The 19585-nt window shown below is 50.6% G+C and overlaps 2 protein-coding genes across 3 annotated transcripts; one reads left to right on the forward strand and one right to left on the reverse strand.

The window, feature by feature from the left end:
- Window positions 1-4891: 4891 nt before the first annotated feature.
- TNFAIP1 (TNF alpha induced protein 1) lies at window positions 4892-8245 on the forward strand (the record flags this gene model as incomplete). The annotated part of the gene is made up of 6 exons (XM_084237355.1): window positions 4892-5096; window positions 5670-5839; window positions 6275-6364; window positions 6451-6503; window positions 7070-7265; window positions 8009-8245. The coding sequence occupies 6 exons, from the start codon at window positions 4892-4894 to the stop codon at window positions 8243-8245; spliced, it is 951 nt and encodes a 316-aa protein (XP_084093481.1).
- Window positions 8246-11531: 3286 nt separating this feature from the next.
- On the reverse strand, window positions 11532-19494 carry POLDIP2 (DNA polymerase delta interacting protein 2; the record flags this gene model as incomplete). 2 transcript variants are annotated; one of them, XM_084239249.1, is made up of 11 exons in its annotated part: window positions 11532-11729; window positions 12249-12328; window positions 13260-13385; window positions 13574-13600; window positions 14708-14844; window positions 15296-15403; window positions 15629-15704; window positions 15872-15968; window positions 16667-16710; window positions 17891-17972; window positions 19334-19494. In XM_084239249.1, 11 exons carry the CDS (start codon window positions 19492-19494, stop codon window positions 11615-11617), a joined length of 1053 nt encoding a protein of 350 aa, XP_084095375.1. In that variant the 3' UTR covers window positions 11532-11614. The 2 variants fall into 2 exon arrangements, with proteins under 2 accessions (XP_084095375.1, XP_084095374.1); XM_084239248.1 differs by having other exon boundaries at window positions 16667-16764.
- Between the last annotated feature and the right edge of the window lie 91 nt (window positions 19495-19585).

A 19585-nucleotide genomic window follows, 5' to 3' on the forward strand; every position in this document is an offset into this window, starting at 1 on the left:
AAGGTTCTGAGGCTATAAGAAACTTAACATTCCAAGACTCTCAGTGGTTGAAACAGTGATCAAGGCGGAGCACGGGAGTGGATGAGGCTAGATGGGCAAACTAGAGCTGGATCACAGAGAGCTCTGAAAGCCGGGAGCTTGAGTTTCATCATAAGGATAATGGGCAGCCACTGGATTCCCAGGTGAGTGACATAATCAGATTTGCCTTCTACAGAGTTGACTGGCTCAAGGTGGAGAATGGAGGGAACAAGTGGGTAGTACACCTACTTTGTTCCTCACTATAACCCTAGCATCTAGCATGGTGCTAGCACATAACTGGCACTCAGTAAATGTTTGTGGAATGAATGACTGAAAACAGAGGAAGCTATGTGTCACCAAGGCTTGGAGCTGAAGAAGTGTTCTAATTTGAGGTGCTTTATAAGGGGAGCTGATGGGACTTAGTAAAGAACTGACTGAATGTAGGAGCTTGGGGACAAGGGAGGAGGCAAGATTCCAGCACTGAACCAAGTGTATAGTTGGAGGGGATAAATGAATGGGATGGTGAGGCCGGAGAAAGAGTGCAGGAAGGTTCACAGTGGGCTATAAGATTTTCCTCCAACTCCCACCACAGCGCGTTGAGCATCTGCAGCACACTGACACAACAGCCGAGTCCACTGAGCTCCCTGAAGGCGGGGCCACTCCCTCCGCTGCCCTGGCTCTCCCAGATCCCAACCTGGCACTATGAGCAGACTTCATCCATGGGGTGAGGGCAAAGAGCACTAAGCAGAAAGTTAGGGAGACAGTGTTGATGAAGCTGTCTTTACTATGTAAACTCCCTCAATTAATCTGAGCCACAGTTTTCCTCATAAGATCGTTACGCGCTTCGACGCATAAACCTCCAGGCCCAAACTGGATGTAAAACCGCTCCCGCCCCCAAAAAGTCGGGCAGAATCTCCACGTTTCTTTCGGCCTGGGGCTGCCTTTCCTCGGGGGCGCAAACCTGTCAGGCTCATCTCAACCCAGGTGCGCTCCCATCCCCGAAGCGGACTGCCTACCTGGCGGCCCCGGAGCCGCAGCTCTCGGTGCCACAGCAGATGTCGGCGGACAGCTTTGCTCCGGTCAGGCACAGCCCGCGCCCAGCCCGCCCGCCACCCTCGGCCGCTGCCACGGCTACAAAAATCTGTTTACCCGTGACGTCACTACCTGACACCGGAAGCACTTATGCCCCTTCAGCCCGCAGAGCCTGCCGGGAAGCAGAGGCCCCGAGTGGCGGGATGGCGCCTACAAGGTCCAGAGACCTTTGCGCCGGAGAGGCTGCCGGAAGTAGCTGTGCGCTCCCCAAGGAATACTTTCGGCGGCTCCGCCCTCCCCCCCTTATTAGGTGCTCGGCATGCCCCGACTCGCCGTCGTTTGGCTCCGGGACCCGGGGGCTTTGGGGCGGAGTCCACGGGCGAGGACGTGAGCTCACAGCCCGGGACTGCTGGCAGGCCGGCGGCCACAGCGAAGGGGCGGCACGGTGTGGGCTTGTAACCCGGCGAAGAAGAGAGGCGCCCCGCGGACGGTGAGAGCAGGGCCGGCCGATGCCCTAAGAGAAGGGATGGCGGGCCCCGGGCCCGAGAGAAGAGAGCCCGTAAACTGCCCTGGGGAAATGGCGTGGGTTGGCGGAGGGGACTTGGAGAGCTCAGACCCCCCACTGGGGGTCGGTAGCAGAACGGGTCGGCCCCGGATTTCTCGGTTGTCCGGAGGGGTACGGACCGGAGAAGACGACGGTGGCCACAGAGCGCTTGGGTCTCCCTAAATTGCCCCAGAACCTTTGGATGGAGACTAAGATTTACATTTAGGATTTCTGCTAAATCCATCCTCTATAACCAAGATCGGCTTCCTCCCATCCCCCATCCTCACACACCCACACGTTCCCCCAGCCTCCACCGCCGTGATGGTTTGTCCTTTATTCTGCTTGGGTGCCCTTTAGCTTTGCAGAGTGAGGCACGGTTACGCCCCTAACCCCAGGCATCCCCAAATATCCACACACAAAGTCCGGAAGGAAGAACACTGAGGCTATCTGTGGAAACTTCATTCTCACTGGAATTACTTTCTGGGGCGTCACTTGCCACAGGATTCCTTGGAGCCCATTGGTCTGGAAGGAATCTGAGCTGACGTCATCCAGGGGCTCAAAGCAATTGCTTTGTAGGAAAGGACTAGATTAGCTCTAAATTTGTCTTCCTCTGTTGGCAACCGCCTAACCTTTCAGTTCCTTTATTTTGGCAGAATATACATGTGTGCTTTCTTGGCCCTGGGGAAGTTGGGCCTAGACACAAAATACACAGGGAACTGTTGAAGTCTGTTAAGGGGTAGATTTATTCCTTTGGGGCAGGGGAGTGATCTCCTTCTGTTCAAGTGTTACTGATTGGGCTCTCCCCTGGGGAGGGCTCATCTCTCATAGTCCATCCTTGAGGCAAATGGGACTCCCCTGGACCAGCCCCCAAAGGAATTGAGAACTTCACAGAGCACCTGCTCTTGCCCCTCCTTGGACGTTCTTCTCAGGAATCTGCCTAAATCTTTTCAGGAATAATTTCAGTTAAGCTGACATAGAGGAAATACTTTAACATGTGCATGGCATTGTATTAGGCAGTGTTTGGAGAGTAGAGAGTGGAGAGACCATTGCACTAGTTCTCAGGTTGCATGTATAAGAGAGGATGAGCAACTGTCAGCTTTTGCATGTGGTGATGATTGAATGAGGTACTTCTTTTTTTTTTGTCTGAACTTCCAGCCCTGGCGTCGCAGCGTTCATCATCTCTTGCCTACACCACTGCTTCCTCTGTCTTCCCACTTCCTCTCTTGCACCCTAACAATCCTTTCTCTGTACAGTAGCCAGTGAGATTTTTTTTTAAAAGATTTATTTATTGAATACATGAGCTGGGGTACAGGCTAGAGGAGCGGAGGGTGACAGGATTTACCAGAGACAGAGTGGGGAACAGAACAGGCAGACTGGCTGAAATACACTGCTGAGGGGAGCAGCGGGCGAAGCAGGAGAGGTCTGCTGCACCATGTGGGTTGTTCCCTGGCCATTCCATGGCTAAACTCTGCTGCAGAGGCTGCAGACAGCTTCACAGTGCTGTGTTTAACCCCTTGTGCTACCAGGGAGACCCTCAGAGATCTTTTCAAAATATAAGAACTAAGTAACTCAAAATATAAGTAACTCATGTCACTCTCTCACGTAAAAACACTGATTACTTCCCACTGAAATTCGTATGAAATCCAAACTTTTTAATATGACTTCCTTCCCTGACTTTACATCAGGCACATTTCCCCCTTCTTTCTATATGCCAGCCATCTTGGCCTTATTTCTGTCCCTGAAATTTTGTGTAGAACTAAAGAACTTTGTAATTACTCTTCCATCTGGAATGTTCTTTTAGATCTTAGCTGGTGTGTCACCTTCCAAAAGAGACCTTCCCTGGCTTCTCCCTAGTCACTCCTGTTACACCTATTTTATTGTCTTTATTGCATTTACCCCCTTCTGGAATGGCTTGCTTATTTATCCATTTTCTTTTTTTTAAGATTTATTTATTTATGCATACAAGAACTGGGGTACAGGCTAGAGGTGCTGGGGGTAGCTCCCATGTGGGTAGCTCCCTGGCCAGCCTGGGATCTAACTAGTGCTGCAGAGGCCACAGACAGCTTCACAGTGCTGTGCTTAACCCCTTGCACCACCAGGGAGGCTCCTCATTATTATTTTATTGCTGAACAAATTAAATGAGCTAATAAATATTACATGCCTGGTTAGTACCTGAACAAAGTGCATACATGCAATGGATAACAGCTATTATTTTTTCTTAAGTGAATGAACTTTAGTGATTTTTTTGAAAACCAAAACATACAATACACAATCAAAACCATGAGGGATAACGTCCTCCTTTGCTTTCTTCAGTCTTCCCTCCAGTGAACTCCTATTAGTGTTTTAGTTTCCAAATCACTTAGTTCTTTTTAGACTCATCACCTGGTCTTTGCTAGATCTTTCTCCCCTTGTAAAGAGGCAACTGAGGAAGAGAGGGGACTGGGCCCCCTTTCAGGAAAAAGAAGCAAAAATAGCCATCCGGTCGTTGTTCTATCCTGGAAAATGGGGACAATTTCAGGAACTTGGGACAGGGCTGGTGCCAGGAAAGGGGGAGGTCAGGAAACCCTAGCTAGAGCCACAGTATCCACCGCCAGGAATACTCTAGCTCCCTCCAGCCTGGCTCATTCCATGCTCTCCTGAAGCTGCTTTTGCCTTCCCAAAGCCAGACTCTGGGATACTCAGTAAACACTGGTGCAGGCTGCTCCCGAGCCTGGAATCTGTAGAAAGGAAGTGCATCCTGTCCCTTGGCTCCTGGGAAACTCCTAGGCTGACTGGATTCCTATTAGGTTTGGCTAGAAGTCTCAGATCCTGGGAAAGTCGAAGAGAAAATAAGCGGAATCTCTTTGGGTGGGTCTCCAGGGTGAGGACTTCTGTTCTGCCCGGTCTGTTCCTCAAGCCACCTTGGACTTGCTTATTGTCTTCTTTGCTGCTCAGAGGTGTGCTGAGTCTCAGGTAGGCAGTTACGTGACCAACGTCACACTCTGGAAGACTGAGCTCAGCCCCGGTATCATAAAGAACAGCGAGCACATATTTCTTGCCACTGACAGGTCTCAATCTCTGCCAGGGAGTCTTGGACTGATTGAGGAGAGGAAGGCTGGGTGACCGTTGGTTATCCTGGGGTTCCCTCCTGGATGAGGGCTTTTCTCTGTTGACTCCTGTCTTCTTTCCCTTCTGCTCACAGTGCTGAGAGTGAGAGTATGAGGCTCTGGCTTCTGCTGGCCACTCATTTGTGACCCTTTCACGACGGCGGAGCCTTCCAAACTGACCTGCCGTGTGGTGATCTACCTGCAGCGGGAGATGTCGGGAGACACCTGTCTGTGCCCAGCCTCGGGGGCCAAGCCCAAGCTGAGCGGCTTCAAGGGAGGAGGCCTGGGCAACAAATACGTGCAGCTCAATGTGGGTGGCTCCCTGTACTACACCACAGTGCGGGCGCTAACCCGGCAAGACACCATGCTCAAGGCCATGTTCAGTGGGCGCATGGAGGTGCTGACCGACAAAGAAGGTGAGGACTTGTTGGGGCCTTAGGGGGAGAGGAGGAGTTCTGAGGGAGTGTCTTCAGGGCAGGGCATAAGCCTAGCAGATCTAGAATCTAGACTCACTTTACTATTCACCTGGAGTCCTGAAAAGCTTCAGAATTCCTTGAAAGTGTACACAGAATGTGTTTATGTGTTTTCCAGGGAGAAGACCCACACTTATTTTATGTTCATTTAGAGCTAGATCTTGTTCCATAGTAAGTGATGGCAGTGGGCAGAAGGCAGGCAGGCCTGGTGGTTTCTGTGTTGCCAAGAGGTGGACCTGAGTTTAGACCTTTGTGGGCTTCGACCAAGCCTGGAGGGCCTGTCTCCCCAGGTGTGTGTCAGCCCTTGGTTTCAGGCAGGGGGCGAAGAGCAGCCATGGACCTAAGAGGTAGATAGAGCTTCTGTCTCACTTCCATTTCCTGGACCAGGGCTCTGTGCTCATGTGCGTCTTGCTTGAACACCTGCCGCCAGGCCGGTCAGGTGGCCTTTGCGTGCCGCCTGCTTCTGCAGTACCCGGAGGCAAACAGCAAACCTCTGGGACCTCTTTGAACCCCTAGGCTGGATCCTCATAGACCGATGTGGAAAGCATTTCGGCACCATTTTGAATTACCTCCGCGATGACACCATCATCCTCCCTCAAAACCGGCAAGAAATCAAGGAATTGATGGCTGAAGCGAAATATTACCTCATTCAGGGACTGGTGGACATGTGCCAGACTGCCCTGCAGGTACGGCGAGGTGTGGCGGTTTGGTGCAGTGGGGAGCTGGCCCCCTTCTCAGGGATGGAAGGGCCCTGTCCCTGGAAGCTGTGTGGCCGGTGTACTTGTTAAGACCAGGCTTGTTAAGACCCGGTGTACTTGTTAAGGCCGGTGTACTTGTTAAGACCCAACTGTTGGCCAGGCCGAGTGAGTTTGCAGGGTGAGTAATCAGGCAGTCTGACCAGGCCCTGCTTCTAGGTTATATGCCTGGTCTGGATTTTAGGTTCTCTGGAAATGGATTCTGCTTGCCAGCTGGCAGGTTCAGTTACCAGGGGCCTCCTGACCTCTGCCTGATGCTCCTCAGCAAGCAGGGGTGGCCTTGGCAGAGGGGCCCGGACAGCTTCTGGGGAGACTGGCCAAGCGTGGTAAGCAGATCTCAACAAGATTCTCGGCTGTGTCATCCAGGACAAGAAGGACTCGTGCCAACCTGTGTGCAACATCCCCATCATCACATCCCTGAAAGAGGAAGAGAAGCTCATCGAATCCTCCACCAAGGTAGGGAGACCTCTGAGGAACCCCTAAGGGCTACAGGTAGGAGTGTTAGGACCCTGGCCCTGACCTCATCCTCTCCCTCCTTACAGCCCGTGGTGAAGCTGCTGTACAATAGGAGCAACAACAAGTATTCCTACACCAGGTAGGGTGGGCTTCAGCAGGGCAGGGTACGGGGTGGGCTACAGAAGCAACTGAGAGGACTGAGCAGCCAGAGAGGAGATTGGGCAGCAGACCCCAGAGAAGTCACCAAACTGGCATGGCTGGCATAGGTCTGGGTCTCAGGAGGGAAAAACAGACAGTAGACGGGAAGTCAGGGCAGAGGCATTTGGAATTTGTAACAGCGCCTTGGGATATAGACGGGACTGAACATGTAACACCATGTCAGCCCGTGTCCAGGGGCTTCCCCAGCATTATCTTATGGGACACCTAAGCCAGCCTTCATACCTCAGAGCTGGGCCCATTCCCCTCTAACCCCCACCCCCACGTCTGCAACAGGCCACAGTTAGGGATACACAGAAAGCTCCAGGCTCAGAGTCCCATGCTGTCTCAGTGGTTCCCCTTGCCTATGGCACCCCTACAGCAAGGAAAGAATGTTCCTGCTGAGGCAGGGGAGGGGAGGGGTGAGATGGGGTGGGGTGGACCCAGCCACCACCTTCGCATGTGCTGGAGCCTCATTCCCAGGCCTGCTGGCTCTCATGGGTTTTTCAGTAACTCTGACGACCACCTGCTAAAAAACATTGAGCTGTTTGACAAGCTCTCCCTGCGCTTCAACGGCCGTGTGCTCTTCATCAAGGACGTCATCGGGGATGAGATCTGCTGCTGGTCCTTCTATGGCCAGGGCCGGAAACTGGCAGAGGTGTGCTGCACCTCCATCGTGTATGCCACGGAGAAGAAGCAGACCAAGGTGTGAGGGCTATGTGGGGGTGAGGGCAGGACACACTCACCAGCGCAGCCCCGACTGACCCTTTCACCACAAGGAGTGGAAAGGGCATGTTTGGCCCTCCCCAAACTCACCATGGTGGTGCAGGGCAAGGACAAAGCCAGTTCCAGGGGCTTGGGGACTGGCAGGGGAACAGTTTGTTCTTGTCAGCCCAGGGCTATAGAGGGTAGTGACCAGCAGGGAGTAACCTGATTTGGTGGGAAGGACCAGATCTTTGAAGTTACCCCAATTCAGGTTTGAATTCTGGTTCCACCGTTTATCAGTTTCATGACTTTGGAAAGGCCACTTTTACCATCTGGGCCTCAGTTTACTCCTTGCAAACATGAAGATGACATGCGTTTAACACAACTCTTAGAAGTTCTTAGGTGAAGCAGCTCGACGTGGTGGAAATAGCTATTCTCATCTGTCTGGCTGCCGCTGTCTGGGTGTTCTAGTTGGGTGTTCCTGGTCAGTCAGCTTTGTCTCTGCAGTGTCACAGTGCCAGGCACAGTGACGGATTTGACACACACTACTAACTAGCCCCATTTTGCCAGACTGCAAGCAGACCGTCCTCCCTGGAGAGTATCTACCTTACCCCTCCCCCTGCCCCCATGAGCACGTGTTAGAGACAGCAGGGCTTTGCTGGGGTTCAGGGGAGGACAGTTCACCCCTTCTGCATGCTCCATCCCTGGTATGAAACCTCAGTCTTCTTGTCCCCCACATTCTAGGTAGAGTTTCCAGAGGCCCGAATCTATGAGGAAACACTCAATGTCCTACTTTACGAGACCCCCCGAGTCCCTGACAACTCCTTGTTGGAGGCCACAAGCCGTAGCCGCAGTCAGGCTTCCCCCAGTGAAGATGAGGAGACCTTTGAACTGCGGGACCGTGTCCGTCGCATCCACGTCAAGCGCTATAGCACTTACGATGACAGGCAGCTCAGCCACCAGTCTGCCCACCGTGACTGACAGGACTCATCTCTTGTGGAGCCCTGCCCCCTTGGCCAACCCACACTGCTGCCGCTGTCTGGGACTCTGCTCCAGCACCCGGAGGCATGACAGGCCCCGCCTGGGAGGTCAGAGGGCCTGAGCAGGGAAGCAACTACATGCTTCTGCCCTGAGTCCTGAGCACTTAATGACCACATCTTGACCCCTTTGCTCAACATCTCCCTGCCTGTCTGACAGGGAGCAGCTCCTGGTTCTGGGATAAATGGACTGAATCTCCCACCTCCCACTAAGAGCTTCTCCCTCGGCCCATTGCTGAACACCCCTCTACTGAAGGGCTACCCCATAGCACCCCTTCCCTCTGGCTGAGGCCCAAGGGAAATGGGTTCATCTTGTGGGAAAGGTGGTTCCTGGTGCTGTGGAAACCCAGTTTCTTACAGGGGCTCCTTTTTTTCCTAAAAGCACAGGCTTGATGAGCTTGTTTTTTAAAAAAATAATCTAGGAAATAAGTAGTTTTAAATCTAACAGTAAGGGAACTGGGTCTTTCTCCTTCCCCTTCAGGTTGCCTTACCCTGGGTGAGGCAGGACTATTGGCCCTTCTCCATACCTCTGGGATCTGTTTCTTTAAAGCACTTTCTACTTTCACTCGGGGTATTTGACCCACATCTTTTTTTTTTTTTTTTGGACACTAATACCCCTCTTTCTGCAAAATCAATCTGAGGGAAGGAATAGAAGTAGCAAAAAAAAAAAAAAAAACAAAACCACCCCAGACTGAGCTGCTTTGACTTTGTCAGGCTGGCCCAGTGCCAGGAGGAGGGAAAGTGTGATTGGGACCTGAGGGCCTAAGAGCACCCCTCTGAGGAAAGACGTTTTACCCTCCATCTTGGAGTCAGACACCAAGGGCCTAATGTGATTGTATTTTTTGATCCTCTTGTCCTGAGCGCTAAGGCATGCTGTCCTCAGTATAAAGCCAAAGAGCCATTATAGGGGCTGGAAGCTGCTTGAGGTCAGGAACATGAGCTGCAGCAGGAAGGCTATGAGCCCTCACTTGCATGCCCATCAGCCACAGGCAGTGAATGCAGAGTCCTGCCTTCCCAGGAGCCTGTGCAGTGGCCCCTGCTCGGCCGTACATCCGCCTCCTCCATTCATGATATTGGTCTTGTGTCCTGGCTGTACTTGGTACCTCTACCATGGTGAGTCTCACACAGGATGATGTGACCAGCCCAAGCCCTTTCAAGGCCTTCATTCCTTTCTTGTTGGGTAACTTGGCTATGGAAATGCTCTTGGGCCAGAGTGTGGGTTCCTCTCCAGGACTTTGGTTTTCATTTTCTTTTTTGTTTGGTTTGGCCCTTGAGAGGCTACATATCTGAATTCATATCCAGAGGAATGAATGCCCTCAGGGAGGGAGCTATTCAGGCAGCCTATCAAGGCAGCAGAGCCACTTAGCAGTACTTTAGGAGGGGACAACAGTTCTTAAGATCCTCTTTTACTACATAGCTAAGTGGCTGCTCATGGCTGACCCCAGAGTCTCTGTGGACAATGTCAGGCCCAAGGGTTAGTAGAAACCCACAAGGACCTGAAATGGCACAGATCAGGGGAAATGTGACTCCAATCAAACGTTTTATACTTGTTGCAGTTTTGAATGTATATATTAGCCTTTCAGGTGAGGCACCCTGGTGATAACTACAGTTCTTCCAGCCCTTACTGGAACAACAAGACGAAGACAAATCCACTGCTTTGACCAGATTTTGGCTTTGGTTTTGTGGCTTTCTCTACTAGAATGCTTCCTCCTGGAGCCAGTGGCCAGTTTCCTCAGCACCTTCCTGAAACCCAACACTCAAGGTCCTAGTGCCCCATGCAGGTATTTCAACACTTGTCTTTTCACCCCCCAGCCCCTGTAGCCACTACGGCTTTGACATTCGGTTATCTCAGTGGTGACTGGTTCTTCTTGAGAAAGCACAAATAGTGTGGGACTCAGTTTATAACTCCTCTGAGTGAAAATATTTCCTTGGTCTTAAGAAAAATACTAACATTGAAGTGATCTATGGACTAAGGGTTTGGGAAATTTTTTAATTTCCCAGTGTCATTCAGAAAGCACCTCCAGGCTGTATAAATTTCTCAACTCTGAGCAGCCCAGGGGAAAGTGTGGATGAAGGTCAAACTTTGTCAGTTTCTGACAAAACTGGAAGCCTACTATTAACCACATGTACCATTACTGGGTCTTTGTTGCTCAACAAAGATGGAAACAAGCACTAATTTCTAATAAAATTCTGTTATACTACAGTGGTATATCTGCGCTTATAATCAGTGTTCCTTGGTGAGCTTACTGCTATGAGCTGAGTTCTGAATTTCTGTCCACGGCTTAACCTTGTGTTCTCCCTGGGTATTAAGTCTGATTATACTCAGTTGCCCTGCAACCCAGGCTCCCCCTGGTGGAGGATTAAGGACAACACTAATAAGGGCTGGAACTGAGATTTAATATTAATTCAAGAATGAAACGATCTCTTTAACAATCACTATGGTGGTGGGGGAGCAGGATTCCTAAGAATCAGGGCAAAATATCGCACATCTCATCTCTGGCTCTTGGAAACCTTTGAGAAACTCAGAAAAGAGTTGCCTATTTTCGTGCCTAAAGCTCCTTGACTAAGTTTCTGCATTTGTAGTCTGGATGCTTGACAGATTTGTGTTCATAGGGGGCAAGCCCAAACCACACTGGCTTGCCTCACTACACTCCCAGCCTGGGAAGGCCAGAGATGCCAATGGTCAGCCAGCACTAAGAATCAGGCCACTCCTTACACCCTGATGCTTGACGTCTGCTGTGCCTGGCAGAGGATGATGACAAGATTAGAGTCCAGTCCAGCCCCTGCCCTACAGACTTAGAGTGACCTGTAGTGACACCCAAACAACTTCTAGTTTCAGGAGGGAACAGGTACATAACCCAGTAGAAGGGGCAGCTTCCTTGTAGGGCAGCAAGGAAAGTAATCAAGGACCCCCACCAAGTCAAAAAGAGAGCCTGAGGCCCTGGGGGCAGAAATGGCGAGGGTGGCCAAGCGTGCACTGTTTATTGACCGAACCTCACATTCCAAACAGCTGTCTGACAGGCCAGGAAATTGCTTCAGGGGCCTGTGACAGCTGAACACAGTTCCTCATGGAAAAGTTGACTGGAACACAGTGTCGGCAGGGCTTATGGGGGAGGCCAGCCTTGGAAGAGTCCTACGTGGGTCTTCTGGAGAAAAGAAGTTATGCCCCACCTCCCAAAAAAAGAACCCTACAATCAAATGGCGCAAACGATTAAGAGACCTATTGTGGCCCATGATGGAGAGAGAAAGTTCTGCAGCAATTGTGGGACGAGAGCTGTTCTTCAGGAGCCAAGCGCTCAGGACCTTAGCTGGCCTACCAGTGAAGGCCTGAGGGTGGTGTCTTCTCATCTTTATTGCTTTCCAGGGAGAAGGGAGGGATCCGGACATCAAAATGGGAGCCGTCAGGCCTCTCAAAGCGGAACGTGCCCCTGTAGGTCAGAGAGAAGCTGACTTAGAGGGAGTGAGGACTGAGTTCTGAGGACCTGGATAGCCCATGCCCTCTGTGGCAGAGCCACAGCAGGATGAGACAGGACTGGGACCTCCTGCCTGGCTCATGGGAGGATACACTAATCCAGAGATCCAAGGGCCCCTCCTGGCTCTACATGAAAGGGAAACAACAGCTGTCCTGACTGGCCCATGGAGGCACACCACATAAACTACCCAACTACATTTTCAGGTTAAGAAGTGAAATGCCAGGGAAAATACCAAACTATATGGGCAGCTCTACAGCATGAAATCTAAATTCTCAGTCAACAAAATCATGGACTGGAAAACTGTAAAATCAGCGCAGTCCCACCCAGCAATGCACAACATATAAGCCGCCATCTCAGGACTTATCTTGGCCCAGAGTTTAACAAGTATGAGTTAGTGATGAGCTCTCATTTTTCTGACCTGCAATTAGTGTGTGTGGAGTTGAGTCTCCTTTGCCCCAGCATGTGCTCACTTACCACATGTGCCCACTGGAAGCCTGAAGAGAGACGTGGCTGCTGTACTGGAATGCGGGCTGCTCCTTGGATAACACTGGCTCCTGTGAGATTCAGGCAAAAGATGTCAGACACATTCTCTATCTGGGGCCAAAAGCTGCCTGCCAGTACCGCTTCCCACAGTGTGGCCACTGACCTGGCTCTTTTATTCTCACTCCAGGAAGATCACCTCAGACTGAATGTCTAGGCACCAGGCAAAGATGCCAGGCACAGAATCTCATCTGTAAATGCCCCTTCTGGCATCCATTTACTGAGTACCTAAGTACGAGGCACCATGGCAGTGCTCTGCAAACCTCTGCTAATCGATGCCTTCTGACAAGCATAAAGTAACAGGTACAATACCCATGTTAGCAAATTACTTAAATAACTTGCCCAAAGTTATGTAGTGAGCAGACAACACAGCCAACATTTGAAGTCAGACTAAGTGCAAAGCCTGCCCTCACTAACCCACCCTGCTTCACCAAGTCATCGCTGACTTGGTTAAATGCTTTTGAATGTGGCCCTGGGCTACTTCACGACTATTTCTCAAGAGACAGGTGAGGTGGTACAGAAATGGCAAAATCACATCTATTCAAGGATTAACAGAGGATGTACATGTGTAAAGGGGCAGAGGAAGAGTAAACAACAGTGGTGGGTGGGACACAGGCCACATCTAACAGATTCAAATGCAAACGTTTTATAAAAGACACTGCAGGCAAGAAAAACTCAACATAAGCTTTGATGTCAGACTCACTTGCATTTAAATGCAGGCCCTGCTACTCCTAGCTGTGGGCCCATGAGTTATTTAACTTCACAATCTTACTCTTCATCTGTGAAACAGGTTGTAAGAATCTATTTCACAGGGTTGTTGTAAACAGCTTAATGCATTCAGACACTGTGCCTCTGTTGCTAACCACTGAGGAGGAAATCACTGGCAACACCCCAGGTCTGGTGGGCAGCACTAGAAACTGGGCCTTACTGCCTGGTGATACTCACCCTGCCCACCACTCCTCTGCCTCTCACTGTCTCCAAGGTGCCAGATAGACTGAATATCCTCCAGTGTCGCTCCCGGAGCTGTACCACATCACTGTCGAGGTTCTCCAAGCGAATACAGTAGCGCCACTGTGGAATGGGGAGGAAGAGTTCATGTTTCACAAAGAATAGACCTTGGCCCAGAATTCTGGGGAGAGCAAAAGACAACAAAGGCTGACACCTTTGCTGCACAACCCCTACCCCCAAGGAGGTAAACAACTCCACCTCCCAACCTGCCCTCCCAGGCATTTACATTCTTCCCTGAGGAAGACACTTACCCAGTAGACATGAGAATTTTGGGCTTCCTGGGGAAAAAAACACAATTTAAGTCCTAGTGTGCAGAAGCAAGTGTGTTCCAATCATCTCTCCAATGGAGTAGATGTATTCCAGAAGTTTGCTGAGACAGAACAAAGCCACCAACGTCTGCAGAATGATGATGACTGGACAATGGCCAACAAATCCACAGGGAGGCAGCCTTCCTGGGTCCATCCCTGGTCTCCCTCCGAATTGTCAAGGAATTGTCAAGATCATCCACAAAGCTGGTCACCATGGCAGTCAGCCACAGGGCTCTTCCTTTTATTAACCCCCTCCCTGCCAGCCCTATCACTATAGACCCAAACCACTGCCTTCCTCCTTGGCCCTCCCAATAAGACTGGAATAGCCCAACCTTTTTCTGATACTCGGTAAACAATATGCTATCCTCCCTCACTACCATGAGTTCCTGGAAGGAAGAAATAGTGTGTCTCATTTCTATTTGTAGTCCCAGGACCTAGCTTAGAGCCAAGCCAGAAACAGCTCAATAAATGTCTGAATAATATACAAAAGTGTTAAGATCAGCCTACCCTGATCTAGATAAGTACGTACAAATCCTTCACAACCATGACCAGAAGAGATGTCTGCCTGAAGGACTTCTTCCTGGGTTTTCCTGCTGTAGGTCTTAGTGTCAGCTACTGCCAGGAAGCGGCTAACCCCAACAAACAAACAGGACTTGGAAGCAGAACCACATGCAAGTGTTTTAAATATCAAGCCTGGAGCCTCACTGGTGGTACAGGGTGAAAGTCTCAGAGCTATCAAACTATCGCCGGCCTGAGTTCAATCCCCAGCCAGGGAGCTACCCACATGGCACAGTAGACCTCTCCTGTCTCACCCACTGCTCCCCTCAGCAGTGTATTTCAGTAGATCTGCCTGTTTTCCTCACTCTGTCTCTGGTGAATCCTCACCTCCACCCCCGCCCACCTACCACCACCCCGCACCTCTGACCTATACCCCAGTTCTTGTATGCATAAATTAAAGTAAATCTGAAAAAATAAATAAAAATTAAATTTTAAGCCCACTCCAGCAGTCACAATGGGGCCCTCACACAGAATCTGGGGACCTAGGCCTGGTGGAAGGGGTCCAATATGGGCACGTACCCTCATGCCCATGTAGAAGGGGATAACGGTGACTCGAATGTTCTCAGTTGTTTCCCGATGGACATCCGAGAGCTCGAGCCAGGGATGATTCTTCTCTTGCCATGCCCGTAGTGTCTCCCGAGCCACAAAAGGGGGTGCTGGGCAAGAAAAAACTGGTTAGTCCAGACCAGAGTCCAGAGCCTTGCACCTACTCTTCAAATACCCCTCCTAGAAAACCTTACCAGGGGTGGCCCAGGTAAATAAGACACCAAAACATGAAGCAAAAGCACAGGTGGGGAGATGGTATGAGCTGTTATGCCTAAGAATAAGCCCTTAGGAGGTATATGGCATCCTGGGAAGAGAAATGGCTGGAAGTTAGGGGTTCTGGTTTTCAGACCTTGCTCTGCCACCGACTTGCAACCACGAGTCACTTCTCATCATCCCTGAGCTTCAGCTTCCCTATATGGCAGGCAGAGAACTTAGCCCTCTATCTATGTGGGACGTCTAATGAAAGGTTAAACAGTTGTGGACACAGCTCTGAGATTATTTCTATGCTGTTCTCTTAACGCAAGGGCCCTCCCATTCCAATTTCCCTTCTGGAGAGATTACCTTTTGTCTGGTCATACAGAAGAAATCTTTCAAAGAGTTCATGCTGGATGGGAACCTGATCGGTGGAAGTATAGGGGAGGATGTCTTCATGGCTTACGTAGTCTAGGCCTGGCACAGAGTGATAAAGAGATAGTGAAACTCACCTAAGAGGGAAGAGAATCAGGGCTGCGAAAAAAATGATAATTCCTGGCTTTTCACGGGGTGGAACACCCCTGGCACCCTTGCTCTCAGCATCTATCATCCCTCCCAACAGATAAAAGGACATCAGAATCCTCTCCCTAAGATACACCAGACCCCTCCTTGACAGGTACCATTCAGATGCTCACTACTCACCTGGGATGGCATAGAGGGCCCGGCTGTCATCATGGTTAGCTAAGAAAGTCACAGCTTCTGTCTGAGATCTCTGAGACTAAGGCAAGAAGCAAGTCAGAGACTTTCTTGTTCATTATTCAGTGCTAAGGATTTAGGGCCCAGTGTTAGGGCTCTATTTGGCCCCTCCCCTTCCCTTTATTCCCATCAGGGTATAGGCCTTTCCCATGGAGAGGAACCCCAGGCCCAGCCATCTTGCTTACTTACTATATGTGGACAGTCTCGGGCATCAATCAGCACCTGATAGTAAGTGTGAGTTTTGCCTTTCACCTCCTTGGAGCCATGGCCTGCTGGATTCTCTGCTCTATGGGGTAAAGGAAGCCCAAGATTACCCTGAGAGAAACAGAGGCAGTGTCTGCCCCAGCTCCCTACTGTCTCCTTACTTAAACATGTTGGTGCCTAATCTGAACTGGCATTAGCACTGGCCAGGTACCTATTTGGTGATATCCCTGCCCAGCCATTCCCCAGTCTGGAGTAAACAATGGAGTATGGAGGCCCATAGCACAGAGTCGTCATTTGCCTTTACTCTCTGATGTCTCTTGGAAGGGGGTTATGTTGAAAACAATTGATACCTCAAGTCCCTGGAGCCCAGAATGCCCCCACTCTTCTCACACTTCAGAGGCTGGGATCATTTAACAGAGATAGATCTTTTTTTCCCCTAAATGTACTCAAGTGATGACAAGAGCTCAAGGGAAAGATTCTAACTGAACATTAAGAAATCAAGATAACTAGTCCTCTAAATGCCCTCCCAGTACCTGTAATGAAAACTGAGAATAACTTGGAAGCATCCTGGGGAGGCTTAAAGGAATGCTCTGGCTTAAGACTGTTACTGGCATTCAGTATTTTTGTCTCCATGGCTATCAGTGCAAGGGAGGTACTCAGGGGCTGTTTCCAAGGCCCAAAGGATACAGTCTTCACCCCTGGGGCCCTTATTATGTACGTCTGCCATGAGTCAGGCCTCCTCCTGAAGATACCATGAGATGGAATAACAGGGAAACTTACTTTTCAGGAGCTGCAGAAGCCACATCCCGGTCATACAGTCTGGCCTGCCAGGGAAATAGGACGACACCTCGGTAGCCAAAAACACTATGGAGAAAAAGCTGGGAGGAAACAGGCCTCAATGAGAACACAGTCCAGCGAGTCCAGGCAAGTGGGCTTGGGCCACTATTAGCACAGGCGGTGGCAACTCCAACAAAAGGTCCTATCACTCTGTCCCTTGGGCTCTATCATCCACCCAGAACAACTCGGGAATACACCTGGTTCTTCACCTGGTTAACCTCTACTCATTTTTTAGGCCATAGCATAGGCCTCTAGGAAGCCTTCCCTGAGCTCCCTTCCACTTGGTATAGTGCACATCAAATCATTTACACATCACTGTTTTCTAGACCATGAACCCCAGGAAGGCATTGCTTTCCGATTATCCCAATGCACAATGCCCAGGCCTTTGTAGATATACACAAATGAAAAGAAAAACGGTGAACAAAAAGTCCTAACCTGGGCCTCCCTGGTGGCGCAAGGGGTTAGGACACAACCTATGAAGTTATCCACAGCCACTGCAGCACGAGTTCAATCCCCAGCCAGGCCAGGAGGTAACCCACAAGGCACAGCAGACCTCTCCTGTCTCATCCGCTGCTCCCCTCAGCAGTGTATTTCAGATCCACCTGTTCTGTTCCCCATTCTGTCTCTGGTAAGTCCTCACACCTACTGCATCTCTGGCCTGTACCCCAGCTCTTGTATGCATAAATAAATCTTTTTTAAAAAAAAGTAAAAGAGCCTCAAACAGTTCAACTGTAACAAAGCATCAAAGGTGTGATTTTCTGAAAGTTCCCTCTACTGACTTCCCACCATCCACCATACTAGCAGATTCTTCAGCAACTTGGCTCTCTCTACACTACAGTCCAAATCATGTCTGTCCATACTAACTTGGAAAGAAAACCCACTAATAAGTGAAAAGCACTCAAAGTCAGGAAAAAAGAAACCCAATTAAAAAAAAAAAAATGGTGTGGTCTGGTCTACCCAATCAGGGTGCTAAAATTCACTTTTCAAGGATCACCACCATGGCCTCTGCATCCTGCTCCCTTTGTGCTCCTAGAAGTGGCGCCCTATACTGGGAAGCGGTGCAGAAGAAAAAGTCAAGGCAGAAAACCCTAACATTCAGGCCTTTAAATCTGACACTTTTGGAAGCAGAAACACCATGAAAATGAGATGACCCAGCCTGGCACTTACCTGCCCCGTCTCATATTTTCCATTCTGTTTTGGCACCTCAAAAACACCGACTGTCTCCAAAACTTTGCCCTCTGGTCGGTTTCTGGTTAGGAAGGAAAAAAGCAGTTGAAAACCCGAGGTCATGGTACTTACCCATCAGAAGCTGCTAGGATAATGAAAGGCCAGGCAGGGCCAGCAGGGCAGTGGGGAGGGCTGAAGCAGGTAAGGGTCCCGTCAAGCCATACTGCAGATTCTGCCTTTTTTCCTCCGTTGTAGTCCAGTCACAGGCTATGCCTGTGTTAGTCTAACCGCTCCAGATCACTTTCTTCTCTCTTATTCATCATTCCTCATATCATTCCTTTAAACCTGGCTTAATTATATCCTCTTACCTCCATGGCTTCCCTGACCCACCCGCCTGACCTTCCTCAGCACTTTAACTGTCCTTTCCATCTGGCATTTCAGTTAAAAATTGAGTCCATGTCTTATCTCCATTAGAGATGTGAGGCTCCCTGGGAGCAATGCCTGTGTCTGATTAGTCTGTGATCCCAGCAGGATCTAGTGCATAAGTGATACTGAGAAAAAAAAAACACATACTTTGTGTTACAATTCCATGTCCTTCTCTTCCTCTAAATTATAATTCTCACCCTACCCTTAAAGGGTTTAATCAATTCTAGATTTCTTACTGTACTCCCTGCAGGGCACCTACTAGTCTCTCCATCTAATTTTTGTTCAGATTTGCATCAATTTTCACAGGAGTCTTAAATTGCAAAAAGCTATCATCTAGCCCTAATATCACTCTCTTATCACGGTCCCTAAAAGATGGGTTCTCTCAGTGACTTCTCCGCACAGAGCTGCCCTTTCCAGGGAACCTTCAAAGCATTGTTGTACTATCTTGGAGATGTGTACTTTATGCTTCCTCCCCCTTGATCCACCACCTTCAATATGATCTGCCAGTCCCAGCCCTAGAGACACTGCTCGCACCATCCCCATGGCCTCAAGACCCCTTCCCCAAGGCAGAGATAACCAGTCTCCCCAAGGTCACAGTGAAAGCCAGGACCCACGCAAGGCCCAGACTCAAGAGTGCTGTTTCCCTTCTCTAGCATCTTTTCGAGGAAGTCTTTGAACCATTTCCGGAGAGAGGGGGTTCGAGTCAAAAGACCCAGGGCTGAATTAAAAGGGCACTAATAGTGGCGCACGGAAACCCCCTACTCAAGAAGGCAGGATTCGCTCTGGGAGGATTACCCAGCGGCCCCTCCGAGCCAGCCCTGCACAACCCAGGGCTCGGGGCTGCGCTCTGTCTTTGCTCCTGGCACACGCCCCACGCAGCACAGGTCGCTTCCCTGCGCGGGACCTTTCCAGAGTCGAACTCCCATCACCCTGGGCCGGCCCGGCCTCCAGGCTTTCTCAGCGGCCGAGAACACGCTCCCCGGCCTCCGGGCCCGGCCCCCGCGCTCCGTCCCTCACCGGGACGAGAGGTGCCTCCGCGTCATCGTGGTCGCAGTTGGCAAGAAGGCCCCCACTCCACGTGCCGCACAGAGCGGCCTCGGCCCCCGGGTCCCGGTCAGCGACCGGGACCACCAGCGGCTGCCCACGGTCAGGGCCCGCCGGGCCACACAGCCCGCCATGTCCGGCCCGAGCGCCCCGCTCGGCTGCTGACACAGGTCCCGACCCGCGGCCGGGCGGCGTTCCGCCCCCGCCCCACACTGCCCCGCGCCG

Source organism: Talpa europaea, assembly GCF_964194135.1.
Source record: "Talpa europaea genome assembly, chromosome: 7".
Lineage (NCBI taxonomy): Eukaryota > Metazoa > Chordata > Mammalia > Eulipotyphla > Talpidae > Talpa > Talpa europaea.